The 25686-nt window shown below is 44.9% G+C and overlaps 3 protein-coding genes across 8 annotated transcripts in view; 2 read left to right on the top strand and 1 right to left on the bottom strand.

The window, feature by feature from the left end:
- Positions 1-7484, top strand: part of tspan9a (tetraspanin 9a) — a 134617-nt gene extending 127133 nt beyond the window's left edge. For 4 of the 5 annotated variants that reach the window (XM_057050965.1, XM_057050964.1, XM_057050962.1 and 1 more), the window contains 3 exons: positions 1116-1199; positions 1306-1405; positions 2984-7484. In XM_057050965.1, coding sequence (XP_056906945.1) covers positions 1116-1199; positions 1306-1405; positions 2984-3075 — 276 coding nt within the window. In that variant the 3' untranslated portion in view covers positions 3076-7484. The remainder of the gene's footprint in view (positions 1-1115; positions 1200-1305; positions 1406-2983) is intronic. The other variant, XM_057050963.1, reaches the window with a different exon arrangement.
- A 252-nt stretch (positions 7485-7736) lies between these two features.
- tspan33b (tetraspanin 33b) lies at positions 7737-19806 on the top strand. Its single transcript, XM_057050967.1, has 8 exons — positions 7737-9125; positions 11989-12046; positions 12428-12555; positions 12664-12738; positions 16588-16683; positions 17015-17143; positions 17790-17951; positions 19001-19806. The coding sequence occupies exons 1-8, from the start codon at positions 9030-9032 to the stop codon at positions 19067-19069; spliced, it is 813 nt and encodes a 270-aa protein (XP_056906947.1). The 5' UTR covers positions 7737-9029; the 3' UTR covers positions 19070-19806.
- Positions 19204-25207, bottom strand: ttc38 (tetratricopeptide repeat domain 38). 2 transcript variants are annotated; one of them, XM_057050960.1, is made up of 15 exons: positions 25075-25207; positions 24720-24797; positions 24525-24606; positions 24124-24295; positions 23110-23283; positions 22894-22969; positions 22496-22615; positions 22362-22421; positions 22193-22231; positions 21898-21951; positions 21691-21772; positions 21096-21261; positions 20077-20236; positions 19686-19759; positions 19204-19527 (listed from the first exon to the last, which is right to left on the bottom strand). In XM_057050960.1, exons 1-15 carry the CDS (start codon positions 25102-25104, stop codon positions 19440-19442), a joined length of 1455 nt encoding a protein of 484 aa, XP_056906940.1. In that variant the 5' UTR covers positions 25105-25207; the 3' UTR covers positions 19204-19439. The 2 variants fall into 2 exon arrangements, with proteins under 2 accessions (XP_056906940.1, XP_056906941.1); XM_057050961.1 differs by lacking the exon at positions 21898-21951.
- Positions 25208-25686: the final 479 nt, after the last annotated feature.

The following is a 25686-nucleotide window of genomic DNA, read 5'->3' as shown; positions in this document are numbered from 1 at the left end:
CAAAGCAGACACGTACTCAGTTTGTTGTGGGTCATGTAGCTGAATTTGTCACGTTAGCATACCGTAACCCTATTGCTAATCCATGCTAATTCCCTTTCAAGATGAAATGTATGTTCTTGGTCTTGGATTTTATCAAATAAATTTTCGCCCAAAATGCGATTTATAGTCCAGTGCGACTTATATATCTATTTTTCTTCTTTATTATGCATTTTTTGGCTAGTGCGACTTAAACTCTGGAGCGACATATAGTCCAGTAAATACGGTACTGTTTATTAGATATGGATTTGTCAGTTTAATGGATTTTTTTAAAGAGATTTTAGGAATTGCAAGGCAGAATTGCCAGGCAGAAAAACTAGAATTTTTTTTGCTTTACTGTATTTCTAGCGCGGTTGTTTATTTAAGCTTATGTTGATGGAGGATGACTGCTGCAACTCAAGGGGAGTTTCGAGGGAACACACAAATCTTAACCCCATCTGTTACATTGCTTTCTCAAGCCTTCGTGTGTGCTGACTTCTGTTAGCGTTCTCACTGTACTGTCGAATTTCGATCACACCGAATCCGTTTCCATTATGCATAAGACAACAGCCTCTTTTTCTGTTCGAAGGGAAACCCCTCACAACGCAGCGGCTTCCTGTCGCCCTCCATTACAAGGGTATTCTGCCATTAGTCTGTGGTGTGATTTGTTAGGGGGCCGAAAGTCGGGGATTAAAAGCTCTAATAGAATTGGTGAAATGAGAACAGGCAGACAATGAGCTGCCCCAGTGGGCAAAAGCGCCACTTCCAGCTTGTGCGTAATCCCACCCAGAAGACACGGCGACACACTACACTGTGAACCTGCTCGAGTCATCTCACACAACAGGGTGCACTTTGCGGCTCAAGCCTCCATTAAGACATGGCCCCAGCACCACCCCCGCTGGTGTCCTCTGGGTGAACCCAGGTGGATATACGTCCGAATGCAGCACGGCTTTGCATATGTGAGTGGTCACCCGGGGGTAATTCTGTTGTTTCACACCTTAGATGTAACCCGCACATCTCCTAGGCTCTGTCTGAGGTAAAGGGGGAGTTTTATTTAATCATTTATAAAGTGCGAACACATTTTATCTCTTCCATTTTAGGGCTGCTTTGAGAAAGTGGAGGAATGGCTGGATGACAACAAGCTCCTGCTGGGAACCATCGGGATGGTCATCTTGGTAGTGCAGGTAGGAAGGCTCACCTGGATCGCTATATCTGTATACTTTACCATTAGAGAGACTCCATATTTTCATTACATGACAACTGAAAAAACGTGATCCAGAAATTTTCCAGGAGTTACCTGGATGGAGTTTCATGGAGCAAAATTCTAGGGGGAGAATAAATCCAGGAATTCTTCTGGACTTTAATGCACAGAAAACATTTGATCTAAAAGGTACAGCTCCTTTCTACATACAGCCTCTCCATTATCTGCAATTATAGACACGCTTGCCTTAACTTCCTCCCTGCAATGTCTTTGTAGCTGCTGCACTTGCTCAGAGGCCATGTCCTGACAGAGTTGTCAGAGATGAACAAAGAGCGGGCTTTTTTGCACACGTTTGACTGCAGAAGTGCCTTTACTCTTGGTTTTATTCGCTCCAACCCAGGGCCACGAGTCCACCTGCTGCAATCGCAGAACTGTGGCACCTTTCAGAATAAGCTGTGAGAGCAATTATAGGCTGCATTTTCCCGCCCTGCTGCGAAATGAGCACAACTTGGCTGAGATCCAGGGGTTGTTGTTTGAAAGCGTTTTCACATCTGGCTGTGTTTTTGTCTGTTTGCCTCAGTCACGTGTCGAATGAAGATCACAGATGATTCAGCGCTATTCACAGGTCCGCCCATGTTTCCCGCTCTGTGTTTATTGCTACGCATTTTTCATTTCAGTCAAACTTTGCTTTCCGTTTAATTTAATTTTGAGCCCCTGGGACCAAACGCTGACCGTGCAGCAGAAGGCCGAGGATTAGTCCCGATGTCCTCTGTGGTTGAGGAGCGAGCGCAGGAGAAAGCCAACCTTCACAATGACTTTTCACGCATTTGTTCTCAGCCCTGACACTTCTGTCTGTTTCTGTCGCCTCCCAGCAGGTGACACAACAGCTCTGTTTTCAGCTCAAGTACAACGTTTTCATGTCACAGCGCTGACTCGGCTGACGCTGATCTTAATGATGTGTCATTCTCTGTGCCATGCAAACATCGCTCGCTGAGATTTGGATGGCAGCTTGAAGCTGTCGGATTAGGAGAGCTGAAGTTAAAGGTGCTGGACAGCCTCATTGAGGCATCAGGAAATGCTCTTACGTAATGCCCGGCGGCATCAGGGATCTGTAGGATGTGCCTAAATTTGGTGCCTTCTGCCGAGGTCGTTCACTTTACCTACACCAGGGGCAGAAAAGCCGCTCCTATATGCTCAGCTGCGTAGACCATGTACATGTATCGGTCATAACCCACCTCTTTGTTGGGTGTTTACCGGCACGTGTTGACTAGCCGCTCCTTAAGGTAGCATTTTTCTCCCAGGCAGAGGCGTCAATAAAGTTTTGGGCTGAAGCTGAAGGAAAAAGAGGCAGCAGAATTCCCAAGATAATCACATCTCGCAGCAGCAGACAGTGCACAGTGTGTGGCCGTTTTGCTGCCATCACAACTGGGAGAAGATAATGGTTTTAGGACCAGCCTTGTGACCCTGTTTGATGTAAAGTATCAGCAGTAATGGGAACTTCAAAGCGATAGCTGACTACTTTGATTCAGTGGTATCTTGATTTCGTTCATTGAGTTAATGCTTGCACAGACGGCGCCCATCTCCATCACAAAGATTGGAGGGCTCGCCTTTGAAGGCCATCTGTGGTGTTTGTGCTGCACCACAGGATATGTTGTTCATCAAACACTCGGCGCAGCCAAAGGCGTCAACATCAGTCAGTTGTCAGAGAGACACAGAACGTACGTATGTCTACGCACGCGAGTTCACCATCTCATTCCTTCTCTCCAGCTCCTGGGCATGGCCTTCTCCTTGACACTGTTCCACCACATCCACAGAACAGGGAAGAAGTACGACGCTTGACCTGTTGGCCAGATGTCTGACTGAGAGGAGGCCCACCACCCGATGGGACAGAACTGACTCGGACACCTTTGTTACCCTGACCCATCACTGTACAACCTTTGCTAAGCCTCCTGTGCCCCCCAACCTGACATTCTGTACAGTTTCCAGCTGTGTCTCCACTCCGCTCCTCTCACCGCTCATTTTTGTCAAAGAGTAACGCGACTGGAATCCGAGGGACACCCAGACACTACTTGACAAAGGAGGAGAATCCATCATTCCTTTTTGAGTGGATTTCATTTTTATTTTCTATGTGGGGACTGTTTTCTGGAGGGAAGGACTGATAGCAACACTGCACACACACACACACACACACACACACACACAAATCAAAGAGACTCTTATTGCCCTCTCCAGGAGCTAAGTATAGTCCAACACAATTTAATGTAAAGAAAAGAAAACTTTCCAACATGGCATGCTTGTTTTGTACTTTCACTCTGTACTTGTCTACCCCCCCCCCTCATTTTTCTCCAAGAAGGGTTACTGATGCTCCAGGAGCTTGTGTGTATGTGTGTGCAAATGTGTGTGTTCTACATAAAGGACCAAACACAAAGTTCAGATGGTTCTCCAACCATCAAAGGGCTGTTAGGTTAAGATTTGGAGTTAAGGGGCTGGGAACCACATTATGTCAATGAAAGTTCTCACAGTGATAGAAGTACAAGAATGTGTGTGTGGAGAGAGAGAGAGAGAGAGAGAGAGAGGGAAGAGGAGAGAGATTTGGGAGGGAGGACGGTTGTGCAAGCACAAATGGATTTATTTTAGCCCAAATTCTGCAGTATCCTCTGAATTATAAATTACACTGCACTAATCTACTTCTGAAAAACACACAAGCGTGTGCATGTGCACAGACATTTTTATTATGACAGCTGTAGGATTCTTATACCCTATGAGACAATATGAAGAATAAAATGGGCATCACCAAAACTGTCAGGTGAAAAGCTCTGTGTGTGTGTGTGGGGGGGGGGTGTGTGACTGATTTGTCCCAGCCCTCAGCATTAAAAACTCAAGCACACAAAAGTGAAATCAAGGGCAACGAGCTGAAGATGCTTACGTACAAAAATCTGCCATCTTGAGACCTCATCCATTTTTCCTCCCCGCCTTCCTTCTCCTTTGTCACACCCCCAACCACAAGTTTTCTTTCCTCACCCTAATTTCCTGCTTGGCATCTAAAACCAAGGAGTGCTACGCTTTGTCCGTAAAACTAAGACCGCTTGTTGGAGGTGACATTCACCAGGAAACAACAGCTCAGGCTTTATGTTTTTATAGACACACTCTTGCAAATGCGATGGAGGAGAGGGGAAGAGGTAGGCAGTGATGCAGGCAGATCAAAGCTCAGACAAATAGATACATGAAGATGACCTGTAGGACATCTTCTTGTCCTACAGGCTTATGTCTGTTTCCTGCTGACTCGCTGCAGGAGGCTTAAGCACATCGCCGCCTCCCTAAGAATAAATATAGCGCTGATGTGATTTAATGAAACCTCCTCGTGGTGGTTCTGCTCCGGGCTGCAGAACACCTGTGGTCAAAGGGAACTGTTTCAGCTGAGGAAATTGTCACCGCTACTGATAATTTGGTGCAAATGCCAAGGACATGGTGAGGGAACAGGCTGTCAAACAGGCAAAAACAGCTTTGGGGACAAACCCGGCGAAACAAACAGATGAGAGGTCACACAAAATGGCGTGAACATCAAATCCCCTGGAGACTACTTAATTTTGTTCATGTAATATCCCTCCTTTCAATTTTACACTAGTATTTTCTTCAATTTTTGCTAAATAATAAGCATGATGCATAAGTAACACCTGACAAAATGTCTCATTGATTGTTCCCCCCCATTTTTGATGCCAAATATTTGCCCCTGGATAAGGCACTCCCAACATGCGCGTGCAGTACACATCTTCTTCTCTGTAATGGCGCTGCATTCAGATCAACCATATTTTACCCAGTAACAGGCGTGCTATTTTCTGATTGGCTGATCTGTAGCCCTATGTCATTTGTTGATTCACCTGGGGCAGGTCAAACCCCCGTTGCTGCCCAGACTTCTTGCTTCTGAATGACTTCTGAAATCTGGGGAACAACTGTCAGACTCTTGTTGTTGTTGTTAGGAATATTGCCACATTTCCAGATACCGGGAAGTGACAGTTATGTTGCAGACAGGTAGAATGGCCAGTCGACATGCTCCCTACAGCTGGAAATCAAGTGCAAAAATTCTGAGGAGCAGCAGATGAAGGGAGATGGTTGTTGTTGTGGCTCTGGACTTTGTACAAACCTATCAACATTCACTGGATGAGCACGTTTGCTCCCTCACAGCGTCACCTGAAGACATCTGTATCCTCTTTAAATTGATGTTGTAATGACAAAGTGATGGTTTGGGAGACGTTCATGCATGAGGAAGGAACAGATTTGGGCTGTGATGTGCAACGACCCCGCGGCTGTGATTCACTCCTTGCCCCCTTGTGCTCCAACTTGTCTTGTGGAGTCGGGGCTGATGTAGAGCTCAGACACAAAAATTCACATCCTCGCGCTGTTTGGCTGCTCTCCCGGTTCCTTTATTTACTGCTTCACTCCACAATCATTGGTGCTGCACACGCCGTAGCTGTAAAATACCGACACTGGGGGACACACCGCTGTGCATCCTGGGACATTTGTAGGGCTAATCCTGCACCCACAAAGGGGTTTACAGACGCCACAGCTGTAACTGACACTCTAATGTTCCACAAGAAGGTTGCGTCAAAGCAAATGCGAGACCGGTCCCTGATGTCATGATTTCAGACGCTGCAGTTCTTTGCCCCCACTGAGTCACTTCTGCTGACATTTCCAGCTCCTTTTCTTGTTTATCTGCAAACTTGCTTTCAGCTCTGCCACTGTCCCCTGTTTTTTTTCCTTTATGTGTAAAAGGTGAATGAATGCTATTTTTAGAGAAGCCGTTACCGATGCTATTTTTGTAAACCAGTTGAAAAATGTTTTACTTTATATATCTGAAGTTGTTTTGGTTTTTGTCATTTTTTTAATGGTCTTTCCCCTCCTTTAGTGACATTGCCTCTTAAAGAGAGAAAGGTGAAAAGCATCTTTCTGTTTTAGCTTTGCTACAAGCTAATCAGGCTACTGAGTTGGAAGAAAGAACATTTGTTACATTCCATACTACAAACACTGCACACGTGTCATCACACCTCTGTAATTCAATTATGAGAGGAATTTGTTTCCCAGAGTTTTTTAAGTGTGCTACCAGGACGCTGCATATACCAGCGCTCGCGTCGCTGCACTGTTGTACTTTCGCTGCCGATGTAAATACGCTAATTTTTCACTGCTGCTGTAACTTACTGGTTCTCCCACTTTTAATCACATTTGCGCTGACAGTTTAATCGACATTTTCTCATTCTGAAATGCTTTTAATCACCGCGGCTCTATTGTTCTTATACTGACAAATCTGCCATCAGTATGCTAAAACCACTTGTCTGGTGTGTTTCTTTTCTGCCCCTGCCATCTGTTTTTGAAGAACAGGTGAAGTATAATTTTGATGCCAATGTTGGCAACGTTTTTCACTCTGAATTTTCATATTTTGTTCAATACCATTTTATATTACTTTTTTTTTCATTTGAATAAATGTGTTTTTTTAAGACCCCCAATTGGCTGCCATGCACCTGCAGTAATTGGACGTGTTAAAGAGTTTTGAGATGTTTATGTTTTTGTTGTTTTCTTTCATATTTTGACATCATATCTGTAATCCTCTCGTACTCTCCCTGAATTACCGAACGGTGGAAATGGTGTGTTTGATGTTGTGTGGCACATCTGATACCTGCCAGCCTTGTCCTGTGGAGTTTTCTGCTACCTGTGAAAACACTCTCAGTATGTCTAGTTGTTAGATGGTGCACCGACTCCCTCTTTACTCTCTAAAGCAACTATTTTTTAAATAAAGGAACGAGTGTCACAAAATCCTGCGGCACGGCGCACTGGTTGTCTTTAATGCTAACAGGCTGGATGCTCCTGATGTGTCCTCTTTGTATGCTAGACAAAACGTTTCAATTGATGTTTGAGTCATGGAGGTTGGGGTGGGTGAGTATCACTGCAGTGACCTTTTCTGTGTAAGAGGAAAACGATCCATACCTAAGGAGCAGAGCTGACAGTAGCCACACAGATTTTCTTTTTTTTATGAGCAAACAGCCAATGATGAAAGTGGAATCCATCACAGGTTTGTTTCCCGCAGTTTTCTTCTGTTTTGGGGGAACAGCCGAGTCAATTTTGCCCCCCTCCTCCCATCAGGCTGCTGCGTTACTGCTGCCAGACAGGCTTTTTCTTTTCATCACTGTTCCTTCTATGCAAACTATGACCTATTTTAGCTTTTGTACAGATTATTTTGTAACATGTACTGAAATAAAAAGAGCAGATTTAACTCCCACGGGCAGTTTGTTTAAAAATAATTCCAGCATTTTCAGTCATTAACCTGGTTTGACCTGAATTTTGTTGGTCACCTCAGACTGTATCATTTAGCTCCATAACTGGACATATGCTTGTTTTTTATGTTTTGTGCTGTGGTTGTAGAAAATATTGTGTGTAGGTCCTCAGCTGATTTCTGCATGCCCTGACTCGCTCTATTCTGATCATCTAACGCCCAGTTGTCTTGGCCACCATTAAAATGGGCAGATGTACAACAGGCTGAATTTATCCAGTTCATAAATCATGAATGTCTGGTTTGGATCACTGGTCTCATTTACGTGACCATAAAAATCTGATCATGATCTGATTCTGCATCAGATTATTCAGGTGATCATTTAAACAGCATAATGGGATATAACTCAGTGATCTGATTATGATAAATCAGTTTAACGCACCTAAATTCCTCTGCAACACTTGCTAATCTGATTTTTTCATTCCTTTACGTCCGTGCATGTGTAGATATAGATTAGAAAACTCGTGGACAATAGAAGTGATGTAGACTAGTTGGGTAGACAAAACAAACAAAATGGATTATGAACAAAGGGCATAAACTGCATGGAGCCTGTTCTGCAGGTCTGTCAGCTCCCGTATTACCGCAGCTAACGCTAAGAACAAAGTTGCTGCCATGTTAAACAACACAAAAAACAGATACTTTGAAAATAGGAGATTAACATCAATGCATTTGTACATAAGAAATCTGATAAATGGACTGGCTATTTTGTATTTTAAATTGTTAAAATGACAACAACAGCGTTAATGACCTCTGAATCCAGGGGTCATGGGACGAGACAGACCTCACACTGGGAGAAATCATGGTTGGAAACAAAAGCTATGCATGGCTTTCTGAAAGTTGGAATTCACAGAAGGGCCCCCCCTGTGGTGTTCGAGAGACACCCTGTCCTTGCGTCTTCCCCCTGAGGACACCTTCTGATAAGAGGAAGTGATTTCAAATCTAGTCCCATACATTATTCCTACATTGCTCCTCTTGCCTGCGAAGGACATTTGTGAATTATGAGCCGGATCGGTCAGCTGTCTGATTCTGATTCATTTAACGCTCAGGCATTTTTCTCCCGCCGGCTCCATCCAGATCACATCCGTGGTCATTCTGACACATCATCAGTTTTCCATTCTCAACTTTAATCAAACACGGTCAGATGTTTGCCACTCAGCTTCGTTCTGCCTCCGAACACTTTCATTTCCGTCCTCCAACAGCTGTTTTCCTATAAACCAGCTCTGAAACAACCACTGTCAGCAAACGACAGAGCCAACGTTTACCAGCAGCCTGACGGCGCTAGATTCCTTTTCAGCTGCAGCCAGACGCAGATATTCATGTGTAATCTGACCCCCGCCCTCCTGCATGGACAGTTCTGGGTCCTACCAGATTGACAGGACAGCATGACAGCCCCCCACCCTCCTCTGACACCCTCAGAGCCAGTAAACAACCGAGGTGGTGGCCATTATTTAAAGCCACTGGAGAGCTAAATGTAGGTGAAAAAGACAAGAAAGAATGGATAGAAAATTGAACCTGGACCGGGCCGAGACGTTCTCCTTCGTCAACCCCTGGATCAGATATTTTCTCTTCTTCTTCAGCTTCCTGTTTTGGGTGAGTTTTTTTTTCATTCACACTTAGAACCAAGCTCGTCCAAATTCGAATTAGGGAACCAACACTGACCCGATGACAGTTCTATGTCTCACATTTGTCACGGATTGTATATTTGCCTCATCTGCGAAACTGACAATTGACCAGCAACTCTTTGAATTAATTACATCAATGAGGTGCTGGCGTCCCTATAACATAATGTATTTTTAAATTGTAATGAACAAAAATAAGTAAACAACCCAAAGCAACTTTGTCTCATCACATCAGTGCCCTTTAACCTTTAAGAGTTGAGCAGTACAGCAGCCACATCGAAAGAACAAATGTTGCATTTATATATATGGATCCAGTGTATATGAATCTATAAATGGTAATGTTTAGTAATTATTAAAATATGTAAAGCTATTCAAGCACAGAGAGAATATAAATGTAAGTGTTAAATTAATAAATTCAACAAAAGTCGACATTCTAGCGAATAGTAAGTGTTGATTAATGCTTATGATGACAGCATTTTAACAGTAAATAAAGCTTTTCTGCCTTTTACATTTAAATATTTGTTCTATATAAAGTTCTATATCATTACATCCTTCATGACTGTTTCTGGTGAGAGTCTGACAGAAATGAGACTCCAGAAAAAGAAAACCCTTGAAAACGTGCTGATAAATGACTGCTGGGAAGCGTCAGAGATGATGTTAGCAGCCTCGCAGAGTGGTGCCATTAAACCCCACTTCTTTCAGTCCTTCCACAAATGGCAGCAACGGTGCAAACACCACATCATGCTCTTTGTGTTCCAGACCCAATCAGCGATGGTGGCAAAGTGTTGACTTTGTTGATCAAGCATGGGTTCGGGAGCGAACGCCGCAGCCCTAATCCATCAGGCTTTTGTGACCGAGTCCTCGCGCCTCAGTTCAACAGGCTTTCACACAATCCTGAGGGAGCAAACCTGAATGATCCTTTTCAAAAACCTAAAAACGGAGCTGGAACACACTGAGTCATGCATCTGACGTGCTTTGGCCCAGGTTTTTACACACCTGGAGGCAGCACGCACACAAACACCAAAACTGTGAGATTAAAGTAAGATGATCGTTTTAGCCATGTTCTTTAGAGACCGACTGTGTCAACCATGAATGCTGTGGTTAATTACAGAAGCCATCACGACCTCCAGAGATCCAGTAAAAGCTTTTCAGAGAGAAAAAGTTCCTGTTTCCAGTGTAGCTGATGTAATATGTCCCTAAAATAACTGTAGCCAAGTGTGTGTGTGTGTGTGTGTGTGTGTGTGTGTGTGTGTGTGTGTGTGTGTGTGTGTTTATGGGGGGGGGGGGGGTATTCTTGTTCTTTACTTAAAATGTAATGATGTTTGTCTGCCTGATCCTAGCCAACGCTGGTACCGGCTTCGGCTCTAGTAAGAGGGTCCTTTCAAATGACCCATTTGTTAAAACTGATTGTTGTGGTCGGAAGCTCTGCAGCAGCGTGCACGTTGGCGCGCGCGTGTGAGGAGCTGCTGCTTGTCTCTGGTAGTTGTCTAGTAGATCGAAGCTAAAATCTTTAAACTCCTCCCAGAAGTGAGGGTGAAAAGGACAATTCAATCAAGAGGGGTTTAATTGCCCCGCTCTCACGTTCACCTTCATCGTTCCTTCTGTCAGGATTGAACTCATATCAGCACTTTTACACACACACACACACACACACACACACACGCACGCACACACGCCTCCTCCTCTAAGAAAACAATAAAGTATTTTTGCATCATCCACTGCGCTGTGTTATCTTTGTGCTTAAGAGTTTTCGATCTTTTTTGGCTGTAATATTTTCACACACACACACACACACGCACACACACACACGCACACACACACGTGTTATTTCAATGCATTCTTCAATCTTTCCAAAAATTCCACTGGGTTAAAAACACTCAGGTGGGCTTTGGCGAAGGACTCTGAGTTTCCCACTCGAGGTCAAGCTGGACATGAAGACAGAAGCATTGAAATGACCGCACTTTCCAGTTGTCGAGGATCACCTTTGTAACCACACCTAAACGGCAAAAAAAAAGAGCCCACCGATTTTCAAGCCGCCCCGCCATAATCTTTTTTTTTTTAATGAGCCACCATGTCAAAACATGTTTTTTATTCCCAGCTCCTACAAAGCTCGGTTGGACCCGACCAAGTGATGCTAACGGCACCTGTAGAAGGATTTTTCATTGTTAAACACCTTTCCTGGCAGGACCCGATGGTGTGTGTTTCACAGTGATTGCGGTGCCATTTGGCACAGTCGCTGCAGTAGTCCAATGCATGCTGGGAAAGTAAATTTGGACGCTACACTCTAAACACAACCCAGTGTTGAGTTTATTACTGGATTAGCCTACATGCCAATTGTTATGATTCAAATGACATTTGAACATGCTGGACTCAGATGTTTGTTGCTTGAAACTGTAATTTTGTGGTTTATGATGCATTATTGGATTTGATTTAGTTCTTGAGGTCGACAGTAAATTTAGACCAATCATGGTAGCTTTCTGCATTAACCAGGCCCACATCCGCTTTTCCAACCACTCGCACAATAGCCCCATTCTGCTGATGTGTCAGGAAAAAGCGCCAATAACTCCAAAATCAGGAGCAAGAACAAACTCTTCTCTTCTTCTGGGGGTCTGCATGAGCCTTTAGTGACATCGTTGACCCTGTGCTTGTTTAGTTACCGCATCAGGGTTTCACAAGGAAAATCTAATGTCCAACCTGGACAAGAATCTGCCCAGTACAGGAAGCTCCAAACCCAGGTGGGCTCCGATCTCTAGAAGGGCTTCTATCCTCCTTAAGTCTGATGTTGTGATCCTTGATCTCTCCTGGAATATCACAGATTTCTCTTTTCCCCCCAGATCTTCTCTTTGTTGATTGTTGCCATCGGCGTGTATGCCAAAGTCCAGAAAGCCACAGGTACACACACACACACACACACACACACCCACCACCCTCTCCCATGTCCTGCTCTGCTGTATATTGTGCTATTTTAACAAGCGCAGGCGTCGCTATTACACACCTGCAGAGCCTCCACACGCTAAGAAATAGCCTGTCACATCCATTTGAGCTGGTATCATTACGATATTTAATTTGTAGTCTGCAGTAGATGCCAAGAAAACAGATTAACCCGGGCTCGTTCCAGTGATTCTGCATTCTGCATAATCCTCAGAAGATGAATCGATATGAGAGGAGAAGCCACAGAGCTGGAGCAGGAAAGCAGGAAACCCAGCGACGGAGGGAGAAGAAGAAGGCTGACATGTAAATAGGGACTGCTTTCTTTTCTCCTCTCCCTGCCAGACACGGTGCGAGACACGTTCTTCGTCGACCCAGCTGTCATCCTAATCGTGGTGGGGGTGGTCATGTTCTTCATCACGTTCTGCGGATGCATCGGAGCCCTCCGAGAGAACATCCGCCTCCTCAAGACAGTAATGACTCGGCCTCCGTTTCCACTGGCTCAAGTTTCGTCCGAAAAGTTCACAGCGACAAATGGAGACTTTTATTTTCTTCTGTGGATTTTTTGTCTCTCGTCTCAGTTCTCCTTCAGCTTGACCCTGGTATTCCTCACCCAGCTGGCCATGGCCATCCTGGGCTTCTTCTACTCGGACCAGGTAATCTTCTCTTTCTCCCTTTCTGTTGTTCTGAGATGACTACACTTACAGGAATCTCACACCAGGCTCTTTCACAGCAGAGAAGCTGGTTATGAATCCCCTCCAGCTGTTTATGCAGAGCAGCATCAGGCCATTCTGCGCCTATATTAACTTTAATGGACTCATGAGGGGACGATTCATCATTGTCTAATTTACAGCCACGCTACATGCTCGGCCTTTCAGTCACTGTCGCTTATGTAATCTGCCTTTGATTCGTCAGAAAACATTCCGCTTCTCTCTGGAATAATCGACCTGACTCTACAATGTTTATTTTAGCATTTTTAGTAACACTAGGGACTTATTTTTTTCTGATGTAATAATGCTTTTCTTTGATGGATTCAGCTATTTCGGTTAGAGAGCATGTTTTATGTACGTACACTGGTTCAAATTAAAAGCTAGCGTTTGAGCGTTAGCTGTAGTTCGTGAGTGAATTGCTAATATTTGAGTAAATTGTAATTAAATCTAGAGTTTTCTGAGTGTTTCTTTTCTCCTGGAAACCTGCCATCATCTGCATGTTAAAGCTTTATCAGGAGCTTTATGTGGCGCTAGGGTTAGCGTTGGGGTTGAGGCTATGAATCAAGCCGTGTGGTGACTGAGTCAATACGTTGGAGAAATGCATGATTCCAGTCCTTTCTGTCTAGTTCAATCTGATATTTTTGAACTCTTACTCCAGAAATTTAAGATGATTCCCTGTGGAGCATAATTTTTTCGAAATCACAAACAAAATCCCTGTTTACATGAATGTACTGGTGAAGGAAGCTTTCCAGGCCTAGCAACTGTAACCCTGGGGGGCGGGACTTAGCAAAGGGTCAAATTCAAAAAGTTGACCCCCAACAAGCAAAGAACCTTATTTTTTTATCCCTTTCTGCGCATCACAGACAGGTGGGGGCCTCACATGGACGTGTGCGCTAGTTATTAATTGAGACCAGGTGCCTGATAAAGCTATATCCTGGAAAGAGATCTCACAGCTATATTCTGGATGCAAAATAAATCTGAAATCTTTAGGAAACTTAGAGCTGCAGCTTTATTTATTCTGGATTTGTTACTTATGGACACGGATGTGGATCAAGTAACAAGGTGATGGTGTGAGCTGGTTAGAGATCAGCTGATACCCTTTTTTGGGACCTGCTTGTTCTGAAATATGTGAATTTTACACTGGAGAACAATATACTTATTCTAGATTGTCCGCAGGTGTGCAAATGTTAGCGTAGAGTGTTTTGGCCTACTTGACACTTTACAGCATTGAAAAGGCTTTTTTTATGGGCAGATTGTGATATGATGACACTCGACCACACGAGCTCCGGTGCAAACGCACTCGAAACACATTAGAGGTGCGTGGGGAACACAAGTGAGCTGCGCTCAAGCTGCTAGTGATGCCGGACGAGGAGGAGGTAGCCACAGAGGGACTGGGATGAAAAAACAGCCCTGGTCTTTGACTTGGCCGGCCCACAACAATGGGCAACACTCCTGACACTATGAAAAATGACAGCAGTAGCGCTGATGTTGACCAGATGCTGTGTTAAGAGGACAGTATTGCGATTTAACTTGAACACGCAAAAATAAATGAAGGCCTCGTCAGGCTGGCTGAACCAGCAGACAACAGGTGTCTGAAGCACACATCCCATAGGACGAGCTATGGTGAATCACAATGTAAAGAGGCTGTAACTTTGCACTTTGATATGAACGCTCACAAAGAAATGAAGGTCGCATGCTAACCTTAAAAACCCAACCAGCGATGATGTGGCGTTTAACTCAATGTTGGTGGATGAAGACTTTCTTCAACAAGTAGCTCTTTATTCTGCTACTCTGTTTATACACACGGCAATGTCAAGGGACGGGAGGGTGTCTTTCTCCACGCTCATCAGCACGAATGCTTCCATATGTTCTTGTGACATTATTCAACATTTGATGCATTTGAGAACATAGAAGTGTCACTTACAGGAGTAAGGAGGAGCCTGCCTCCTGAGCCAAGGAGATGATGGGCATCTGCTGCTGCTGCTTCTGCCAGTTAGTTTACCACAATGTCCACATGCTACTACCAAAGATAATCGTAGTATCGTTTTTACTGCTACAAGTTCTTCATTTTCTTCTTCTCTTCCAAACAAATATACAACAAAAAAAGCAGGTAATGACTGCATGGCCATTCTGTGATTCACCCAGATGGCCATCCGTCTCTGGAGGTAGAAGTAGAGGAAGATGAGGAGCAAGCAGGATTCCAGCTAACATATTCTCTGGACTTCAGGAGTGTCATCTCTTTCCAACTTGTAAGGATAATTCCAGTGATTAGCATGAATTAGCTAAGTGTGCATGGAAGAAGCGATAGCTGACTGCACGAAGGGAGCCAGATCAGAGCTGTGACGCACCCACAAGAACAGAAAGGGCAGACAGGGTCACTGTGTCTTGCCCCGTGTAGCTGAACAGATTCGGAGGCTACAGGGAAGGGAAGAATTCCCCTTAAATTACCTCCCTCCAGCCTCCCGTTCTGTGAAATTTCTCCGGAGAATAAACACACTACAGCTCACACTGGAGGGGTGCAGCAACATCTGTGTGTGCTGGTAAGGGGCCCAATGATACCTCTCTTATCCCTTGTGCACCCTGTCGGCAGTTAGGCTGCCTGCTGCTAAACAGAGCAGTTTAACAACCCTCGCAGCATCCTTCCCCGCTAAATGATTCAAGAGCTCCAGCTCTTCAAAGTGGAACCAAATGTTCCATTTCAACAGAGCCCTTGAAGGAGACTTGGCTGCTAATGACATGGGGAGGTGTGGTTCCGAGGCCCATGAGCATTCTGCAGCCACAGCGGGGAGGGAGAAGCGAGGTCGTTGGTGGGGTGGCGGAGGGACGCGGGAAAATCCAAACACTATTTAGCAGAAGCGCTGGGGGATAAAGGAAAAAAAAAATCGGGATATTTTGATACAGCTCATTTTATCAACAGAACCTCTTATAGATGGGGTGGAAACAGTTCAGTGGGCCTTTGGCAAACTGCATTCTCGAGTTCACTTTCAAGCTTAATGAGATTTTAAAGTTCATCGGCTAATTAGCATAATGCTGTTTGATAACCGTAGCAGGATGATAACAGCGATAAGGAAGGATTAGTAAACAAATATTCACAACCATTGACAGAGCAGAAAACCATCTCTTTCTCAGCTCACTGTGAGTATCGATCGCAAAAGGCCTGAATGCTTTTATTACTGTCATTATGCTTCGCTCCTGCTGCATCTCGGTGCGGTGGGGAGGTGAGGGCGGGAGGGTGCCGCACCACTGCCGCGTGGCAACACACCCCTCGGTGTCTTAACGCAACACAAACAAGGTGGTTTTGTTTGTTTTCACATGCACTTGAACATCACTGTTTAATAATGGAAGTCGGAGCACGAATGATGTTATTCATGGCCTGCAAGCTAATGTGCCGCACGTGACTTGTAATTTGAAACAGATTTCCACAAAAAACAAGCAGCCCTCAGTGCAGATTTGGATGTCATTCGTAATAGAGGTGTAATCTAGGTGAAATCCAGCCAGAGCTGCTTGATTTAGCCAGGGCTAAAATGCTTTCATTCTGACTTTAAATCGTCCAGATATGATCTGTTTTGACTTGTGTGAAGTCTTCCCTAAGACAGGGCTGATTTCCTGCCAGCACAAGTAATTAACAACATCGCAGTCCCTGAAAGCTTTTCACGGTTTTACTGAGTATCTCAGGAGCCTGGTTGAAGCCACAGGTGAAGCTCCGTTCCTCTCTGGTACAAATGAAGCCATTAAAACTTGGCAAAATTGAATTGTTGATGTGTGTTATCTCCCTGTGCTCCATCACTCTCTCAGACTCGGGACGCTTTGGGAAAGTTTGTGAGGAAAGCCATCGTGCACTACAGGGACGACTTGGACCTGCAGAATCTGATGGATTACATCCAGAAAGAGGTGCCTACAACCCTCCGTCTCACACAAGACATCTCAGATCAAAGACCGGCGCTGATTTCAAAGCATCCAAACAGGAAACCAGGCAGCCGCACAGCTTACGTAATTTTTGGCTTCACTGACAGTTTTCCACATGACATGCTAAATGTTACATAGACTTCCTGTTCTCTCTGGGTCTCCTTTGAGATATCACACTTCCATCTGCACACGCTGGCACATTAATCTGGGTTTCCCCAGTGGGAGAAGCCCAAACTGGCAGGAAGGAAAGTACAGACCATGTTGCTAAATCGGTACCTGCTGCCGTGTGCTCTCCTTTCTCTGACTGCCCCCTCAGTTTAAATGCTGTGGATGGAACAACTACACAGACTGGTCTTGGAATCTGTACTTCAACTGCACACCTGGAAACCCCAGCTCGGAGCGCTGCGCCGTTCCTTACTCCTGCTGCACCCCTGTCCCTGGAGAGGTACCTCTAGGGTTATTTTAGTGGCTTTAGCTTCAGGTTATATCTCAATTAAAAAAAAAATTGGAAATCTGATAGAGGTTTTACAGGCCGTAAACATTATTGTGACATTGGGAAATTTAGATGAAGGCCATCAGCTTCCAGCTAGCGTCGAAGCCGCCTCTTTCATAAGGTTATTTTCACAAGCTAATATGTCTGAAAAGCTACTTTTCAAAGAGGATATTTTTATAAATAGTTTGATCGCAGATGCACAAAGGGCCACTTGCATGTGCATAACTAATGATTTGTGAACAAGTAAGCAATCGAGCAATAATATTATTCGCAGGATGGCAGAGATGACTGACATGCCTAAAAACCGCAGCCCAGCGAGCAAACAAGCGTCACTTCAGAGAAACCCGCTAGCGATAAAGTAGTCGTTGTAGTAAAATCGACAAGCTTCCTGTGTCATGTCCCAGCCCCCCCCCCTCCTTTTTTTTGTTTCCCCTGCCAAGACATCCCCGTTGATGCAAACTAGCGCAACGGATGCGAAACATGAACCTCATGACTGACTTGTTTCAGGTCTAATCGTCCAAGACGGAGGAGGCAATCTCCAGAACGCTCAGGATTTCTCTCCCTCTCTCCGTTTTTGACTCTTCTTCCTGTTCTACAGGCAGTGATTAACACAATGTGTGGTTTTGGGGTTCAAACCCAGAACCACCTGGAGACATACAAGTCCATTTACCCAGTGGGCTGTGCAGACAAAGCCGTGATGTGGATTGAGTCTCATCTGCTGCTGGTTGGGGCTCTCGCCCTTGGCCTGGCCTTACCTCAGGTACGCCCATGCTCACACACTTGGCTTCTACCGTGCACTAATTGGCTGAGCGACTGTGCGCTGAGATCACCCCAGGCTTCTCTTATTTTCCCTCCCTTACCCGCTCACGAGCATCACCTGAAGTTTCGGCCCGCTGAAGGCATTGTGGTTGACATATTGACAAGCTCGGGCCCCTTCAAACACGGTGTATTTGGGCAGAGCTGTGAAATGCTACAGAGAAAACAGACCATCAATCAGAACCCTGCACCCTCCCCGTCGAAACACACACTCACACGGATCAATCCCAGAGACTCCCGCGGTGGTTCATCTCCTTTCCCCAACAAAGAAGGAAAAAAACACAGTGTGTTAAGGTTAATGCTAAGCTGTGTTACATGCATGAAGACAATAGCAATTAGAATCATAACTTAGATGCACCTTATGCATTTATTATGTAGCTCCGGGCTGTAAGTGCAGCTGATGTGCTGTTTTGGAGCGAGGATGTAAAGTTTCGCAAGTGTTGAATCATTTTCATCACTTCAGATTACTCTGACCTGGAGCACTGAGAACCTGACGTAAAATAAAGTGAAGGCACGCAGGCTCCTGCTGCACCGAGCAGAGTGTCGTTAATACCCCCCGACAATAGGCCCTAAAAACAAATTAGTCCCCATCAAATCTTCCCTGGGTGTAATTAGCCTGCGTACGCCGGAGCGTCAGCATCAAATTGACTCCAGCACACGCGTGCGCCCGCATGTGTCCCTGAAGATCCCGCGCAGACGCACGCAGATGCTGTCAGAACCGCTGCGCGCAACAGCCAACGTGTCCCGTCGCGCGTCCTCACCGAACAGCGGCGCCATTGTCAGCAAGACGAGTTAATATTTAAAACGCCTCTGAATGTGTACGTTTTGTTCATGAATTATGCCGTCTGATCAGCTCTTATTAGACAGGCCCGTAAACGTGTGTGCGTTTATCTCCTTCTGTTAAATACAACAGCTCAGCTCCACAGGCGCGCCCCCGACGTGCGCTCGGTGCAGCCTCAACAGTCGTTATTTACAGTGGCTGCTCTCCTCCAGATCGCAGGCATCGTGCTGTCCCAGATTCTGATCTCTCAGATCCAGGATGAGATTACTTCGGTGTCGTGAGCCGCCACAGAGGAAGAGGCGCCGGGATCCGGAACCTGCAGCGCTGCGCTCAGCTTCTCCGGCGCTGATTTAGAATGTTCAGAAATCCCAAATGGGTTTGTCTCTCTTAAAATGTAAAAAAGTAAACAAAAAAATTGTATTTGTTAGATTTTAAAACGGTGTATTTATTTCAGGCAACTGCTTTATGTTTAAATGAGGAATTTCAGCATAAAATTTAGGTTACTATGGCTACAGGTGTCTCATAAGGAATGCTTTACTAGTACAATAGCAAACTGGGATTAGAATCATCTTCTTATGAGGCGTTAACATTAATGAAGAGTTGCTGCGGTGCCACATGTTCGGTGTGAAGTGGCGCTCCCCCTCGCTGGGGCTAGTCGTGGAGAACTAACGCTTTCCTCATCAGCCGCTGCGTCAGAGGAGAGTTTGGTCTCACGGTATCACGCTCCATCAGAAGACATCTGCAGGGATTGAACGCGAGATAAGGACATGAACATGTATCCGTGGCAACAAGCTGAAACGCCAACCTGGTCAATAATGAATCATGCTGTAGAGTCAGGGATGCCTGGTCTACGCGTGCTGGGTGTATCTCAGTTAATCAACACAGATTTCCACGCACCTTCCCAGTTTCTGGTTCCTCTTCTTTTCTGATTTCATGGCGGCGTGAACCATCAGCTGACTGAAGAGATCTCTCTGTAAACAACAGTTAACAAACCCTTAAATAAAACCCAATCAGAGCCTGTGTGCTGTCCTGCCGCCGCTCTGCGGTACACACTGTGCACGCCGTTCCGCCGCTAGGAACAGTCAGGGACACAAAGAACACGGAATACATCAGTGGTCCATCAGAACCCATCATGCACATGCATTATTGATACAGGACATCGTTAGAGAGCATGTGTTACTCTTATCCGAAGGACTTTTCGCCAGTTTCACATCGCCACGGCGAGCTACGATTGAAGGTGGGATGTGTGCGGGTGTGGTTTGATAACAGCCATAACTGATGACCTCACCTGTGCGTCGCTGCCACCGATTCCCAGTATTTTATAGCGCAACGGGTAGAGCAGCTCGAAAGCCCGGTCGTGGTTTCCCTGGTCATACTCTATCATGGCCTGACACATCGGCATGCCAACTGTCCCTGCCAGATGGTGCTGCTGATTGTTTCCTGGTTCCCTGTGAGTTTGCAGAGGAAAAGAGTTGCAATTTTGAGAAGTGGGATTTTTTTCCCATCTTTTTTTAAAGGGGTATCATTGATGGAACAGGCTGAGGCTGGATTATTAAATCTTTAAATATATAAAAGCTGTGTGTTGTTTTTTGACTGTTGTAGAGATAGTGGAGGGTGGTGCACAACATAGAACAGAGCTAAACCATCAGATAAAATTGTAATTGCGTTCCCTTCTATTTCAAAAATATATCAAAATAACCACAAAGCAAAGAGTTCTCGGCTTTTCGGGGCTGTTTTTGTGTCAACTTGCCAATTATTATGATGATAGCAAGAACTATACTGAGGGATTAGCGGATGCTTTGAGTCTGAAAGATATTAAATGGCATTACAACAAAACCTGTGATTATATAACAGCACCAACCTTCCAAACCAAAAAGAGTGAAGCACTGTATTTATTGTACGTTAGTAATTGAATTAAATGAAGGCAGAGCACATCCTCGGGATTTCTTAAAGAATTCACACAGTTGTCTTGAGGGCTTCTTCTCCTTAATCCTTTCATATTCATGCTGGAAGAACTGAGCACTGGTTTAAAGATGCAGCCTTTGCGAGCATTTGTTGGCGGTGGAAAAATGAAAAAGTATCTGTGGTCAGACGCCACGGATCTCCAGAGAGGCAGCAGATGCCCCGGCAGCTGCTGCAGTGGGAAGAGCCGGGCCTTGGAGATGCCGAATTCCCATTCTGACAGCACCCCGGCTCCACCTCACCATCCTACGCGTGCTCTCATCTCACTTTTACGTAAGGCCTGAGTGGCTCTTATGTAACACTGACAAGAGCGTTGAGGTGCGTGGTGGAGGTGGGGGTACTTACTTAGACAGTTCCTGGAGGCCTTCCAGTAGTCGCCGAGATGTGCTGCTGTCTTTGGCTCCCAGTGAGACCATCAGGAAGTGGAAGTCGTTGAACAGGGTCACGTGATCATCGCTGTGAGGTCGCGTCACCTGGAACAGCTCCTGCCAGCGATCTTTGACGCACACGCCTGGCACAAAACAGAACATGAGCCGCGGATCTACAAGAAAAACCACCAGAAGGTGCTAACATAACTCCCCCATTAACCTACAAATGATGTCTCTTTGCTAACCTTTCTAATTAAATCAAAAGCGACTGGCTGCAAAAATAAGAAATGAGCATTGCTCCTTTTCGCTCATTGGGATCTAAACTCGGGAAGCGGCATTGAGGCATAGACGACAGTCTGCTAATAATGCCGCTCTCTGTACAGTTGAAGCGGAAGGTCACATGGCGAACGTACGCAGAAGCATAACGAGCAGCAACACTCCAGCAAAGGTTGCAGCAGCTTCCGTCAGATGAACGTAAGGTTCTCATTAGACATTGTACAGTAACGTCTTCGTTAACTATGACAGTTTCCATGTTAAGCTTCGCCGGTTCTTCTGGTTAACCCATATCTTACCCTCCATTTCCAGTCTGTAGAGCAGCGAACAGGCATCGACAATGTCCAACATGGCTCCGGAAGATTTACAGAAGCGGAAAATCTGAAGATGATGGGAGAACATGTTTTCACTGACTAGGAAAACACATTTTTCCGAGAAATAAATTTTTCAAAAAGACATTAACTAGACTCGCCCAACACGGGTGGTTAAACATTGATGAGAATCACCCGCATTATCTTTGAGTAAAGTGGTAAGTAACACTGTGAGATCAGCTCAAAGCACTGAAACAGAACAGAGCTTTACTTCAGTTCAGCCTCTCCTACTTTGAGACGGGATGAAAAAATAATCAGCACTTGACAGAAAAACATGCATTTAACCTCCATTTGTACACACTTTCAATCAGAACAAGCCCAACATATTGCTTTTAGTCGGCCTTCCCCGTACACTGTTACATGCTCAGCCCTTTAAGGGACTCGCTGTGCACACACTCAGAGATTCAGTTGAATCTGGATCCAAACCAACCTTAGAATCAAATATTTCCAGAGCAGCTTCATATTGTCCCTGCGTGGGAAGAAGAAACACAAAGACAGACTTATAACCTGTGACAGGACATGAACACATTCGAACATGAATCTTGCATTATCATAAATAAAAGTTCCACACCAGTATCGACTGCTGGACTGAACCCTACCTTCTCTATGAAATTCAGAGCCCAGTGCCAATTGTTGTGACTGGCCAGCATGTCGGCGCTCTGGAATGAAACAGTACAGATGTCAGGATGACTTTGATTGATTACGCTGACTAATCCGCCAATTGTGGCTTTACCTGCCAGTCCTTCTCCGTTCTCTCAAAGAAACTCAAGCTCTTGTCCACTTCCGCCCTCATCTCGTACACGTGGGCCAGGGAGTGGACGGCCCAGGCATCATCTGGAGTCAAAGCGAGGCCCTGCGCAAGAGTGCCGTGTGAGGACAAGCACGGCAGTGACACGCGGCCCTTCGGGGGCCGTGCCGCCGCTCCTTTGATCCGTAATGTTCCCGAGTCTTTCCTTGAGTGAGCGCCTGCGGCGTGTCACAGCACGATTTGTGTATTACACATTCAGAAGCGGAGGGTCTGGCAGCCCAGCTGCCGCTCAGCGACACCGTTCTGCTGCGAATGACTTCTGCGACCAAGCTGGCGCAACTACAGCACCTCTGTCGCAACAAGGCGCGGATTTCAAATCTTACCTCCATCGCCACCTTCTCGGCCTGGTCATAGAGGCGCGTCTCCAGAAGACCGAAGGAAAGCATCCCATTCAGATACCTGCGGAGACAAGATGTCCATCGCATCTTAGACTACAGGGCAGTTGAACCTTAAATGGATGGAACCTTAATGCATGTTCTCTTTTGAATACATTAACAGTTAAAGGACCTAAATATTGGTCTTGTAGTCTGAATCTGTACCTATACAGAGGGTTGTGTGGCTTCCAATGGGGCAAAACACGGATCACAGAGTCCCTCATGGGCAGCTGAGCTCCCATGTAGAAGTAGGTGTCGTGAGCGAACTTGAGAGCCGTCATATCGGTAGGGTGGTCGAGCAAAATATCCTCCCATGCATCAGCTGCCTTGGGAAAGTCCCTACAAGAAACAAAATAATTATTCTACCATGTAAGGGAGAACAAGGGAATGTGCATTTCCGGGTAGCACAGCATTAAGTTGCTGGACTTCTGCATTCGTCCTGCAGGACTGACCAGGACTGACTCTGCTCTGGGGTCAATGTACCTTTATTTGTGTTGGAACCCCTAGAATGACGGTCTTAAAGAGCAAGCACGGTGAAAAGTGGATAAATCGCAATCCTCACCTCATCAAATAATGTGGTAAAAGTTGCTTCTCCATTTGGGCACATTTAGTATGTTAATGTCTTGGCTAAGCAGGGAGCTCCAGATGCAGAACTGGTCTGCTAAGTTTGTCATACAAGCCCAGCTTGGACAACTTGGAGAGAATTCAGCGGAGCAAAACAGCAGGTTTCCTATGATTTGACTTCATGGCTTTATATGCATTGTGGTGCACATCGGTCCAGTGGATGGTAGGTCACTTCTCACCCGAGGGGCCGAGTGGCTCTCTGGTTGTGGGTGTTCAGCTCTTGTGACTGCTGCTATGTAAGGAAAAGGCTGCAGTTTGACCCAAATTCTCTGTTGCCTAATCTTTCTTATTTATTTGGGAGCAAAGGTAGCTCATGCAGGCTCTATTTGAGTCAGTTTAGCCAAGATTACAAATTGCCTTTAATAACATAATTATCAAAGATCTTAATAATATAGTTACGTACATTAGTATGTTTGTGCAGAATTAAAATGTAAAAAAAAACACCAACACTTTAACAACTCAAGAACTCTTTAACCAGAGGCTTGGGACTTTCTTCAATATTTTGTTAGAAATATTGAAGAAATATTGACCTACTGGTAAAACTGGTTATCTCACCCGTGAGAAAAGAGCTCCATCGCTCTGACATGGAGCTTCTCTCTGTGCGTGATGTCCTGAGCATTGGCAAGCTCCACGGTCCGTCTCACTGCACCGGCGAGACGCTCATTCAAACGGGTCGTGCTCGCCGTCCCCACCAGCTCCAGGCCTGTGCTGATCATGTGACCCATAACTGCAAGAGAAAAAAAAAACAAGTAGTCCCTGTCAAAAATGATCAACATCATTTCTTGCTATAAATTCATCCAAATCTGTAATGGTTAAACGACATAAGTTATCTGCTTCCTGCTTTTATATCTGAGATTTACCAACACACATGGCCCCTTTTGCAACTTAATCACATGAACAATAAAGCATCCATTGTCAGTTCAAATAATTTAAATTAGATTAGACACAATACTTACCAAAGTTGGGGTCAGCTGCTTGGAGAGCAGAAATGCATCCTTCAATTCCTCCCATAGTTTCGTCATTTTTCCATTTCACATACTGAAAAAAAGGTCATTCGTTTATTTTGATTTCAAATCATGGTGGTATACATTGTAGGTAGACACTATGTGGAGACATCGTGGAATATGTAAAGCTGTGTTTGATGCAGGAACCTGTGTAAGTATGGCATCATAGAGTTTGCAGGCCTCATTACTGCTGGTGGACAGTGTCAGACCTTCGTCTCGCCAGGCCTGCAAGAACATCGTCAGAAGGCACATCAAGTCACCAAGGAAAAGAAAAGTTTGTTTATTTTGTTTTGTTTGTTTAAAAGTTTATTTTTGAGGAATCAGACCTCCTTACTTTTGCACTTTAATGCACGCTATTTAACGTTAAATAGCCTTCACTACTCATTGTTCCATTTTTTTCTGTGCTTTAAAGTGAATTTCACCATGTCCATTAAGGTTCTCATAATTAAACGCATTTTAAACTTAAAACTCTTCATGCTGTTTGTAAAGTTATTTCACTCACCTGACAGTCCCTCCAACTTGCAGGAGTCATTTGGAAGCGTATTTTTATTCACTTGTTTGTCTCGCTTCTAAAGCCGCTGCGCAACGATTTATGATATGAGACACCGGATGTCTGAGTTACATGTAGTGATTTCAAAATAAAAGCACAGAGACGGGTTGGACGGGTGGAGGATTTAAATTTATATTAAAAATCTTTTTAATAAAGTTGTCTGCAGCATAAAAACAGCTTTTATATATATATATGTGTGTGTGTGTGTGTGTGTGTGTGTGTGGTGTGTGTGTGTGTGTGTGTATGTATGTGTGTATATATAAAAATCTACAATATTTTCTTTTAAAACATTATCAAAAATTTACTTGGTACGGACTCAAATAACCACAAACTCGACCCATGAGCCCATAGATTGAGCCCCCCCGATAACATTTTCTGGGATCTGCTCATTTGAACACAGTTAGGCAGACTTTATCACACACCATCTTCACCATCCTAAAAGCTCAAAGTCTTCACAACTCATGTTTATTATTGACCTGTTTTTGCGCAATGAAACAGGGAGCTTTGGACTTTTAAGGTCAGCTTTAGCTCTGAGCACTTATCTACTTTTATAAGGAGTGTTGA

This window comes from Takifugu flavidus, chromosome 13 (assembly GCF_003711565.1).
Source record: "Takifugu flavidus isolate HTHZ2018 chromosome 13, ASM371156v2, whole genome shotgun sequence".
NCBI classification, from domain to species: Eukaryota; Metazoa; Chordata; class Actinopteri; order Tetraodontiformes; family Tetraodontidae; genus Takifugu; species Takifugu flavidus.
Note: the sequence above shows the minus strand (reverse complement) of the source record. Positions and strands in the feature narration are given on the sequence as shown.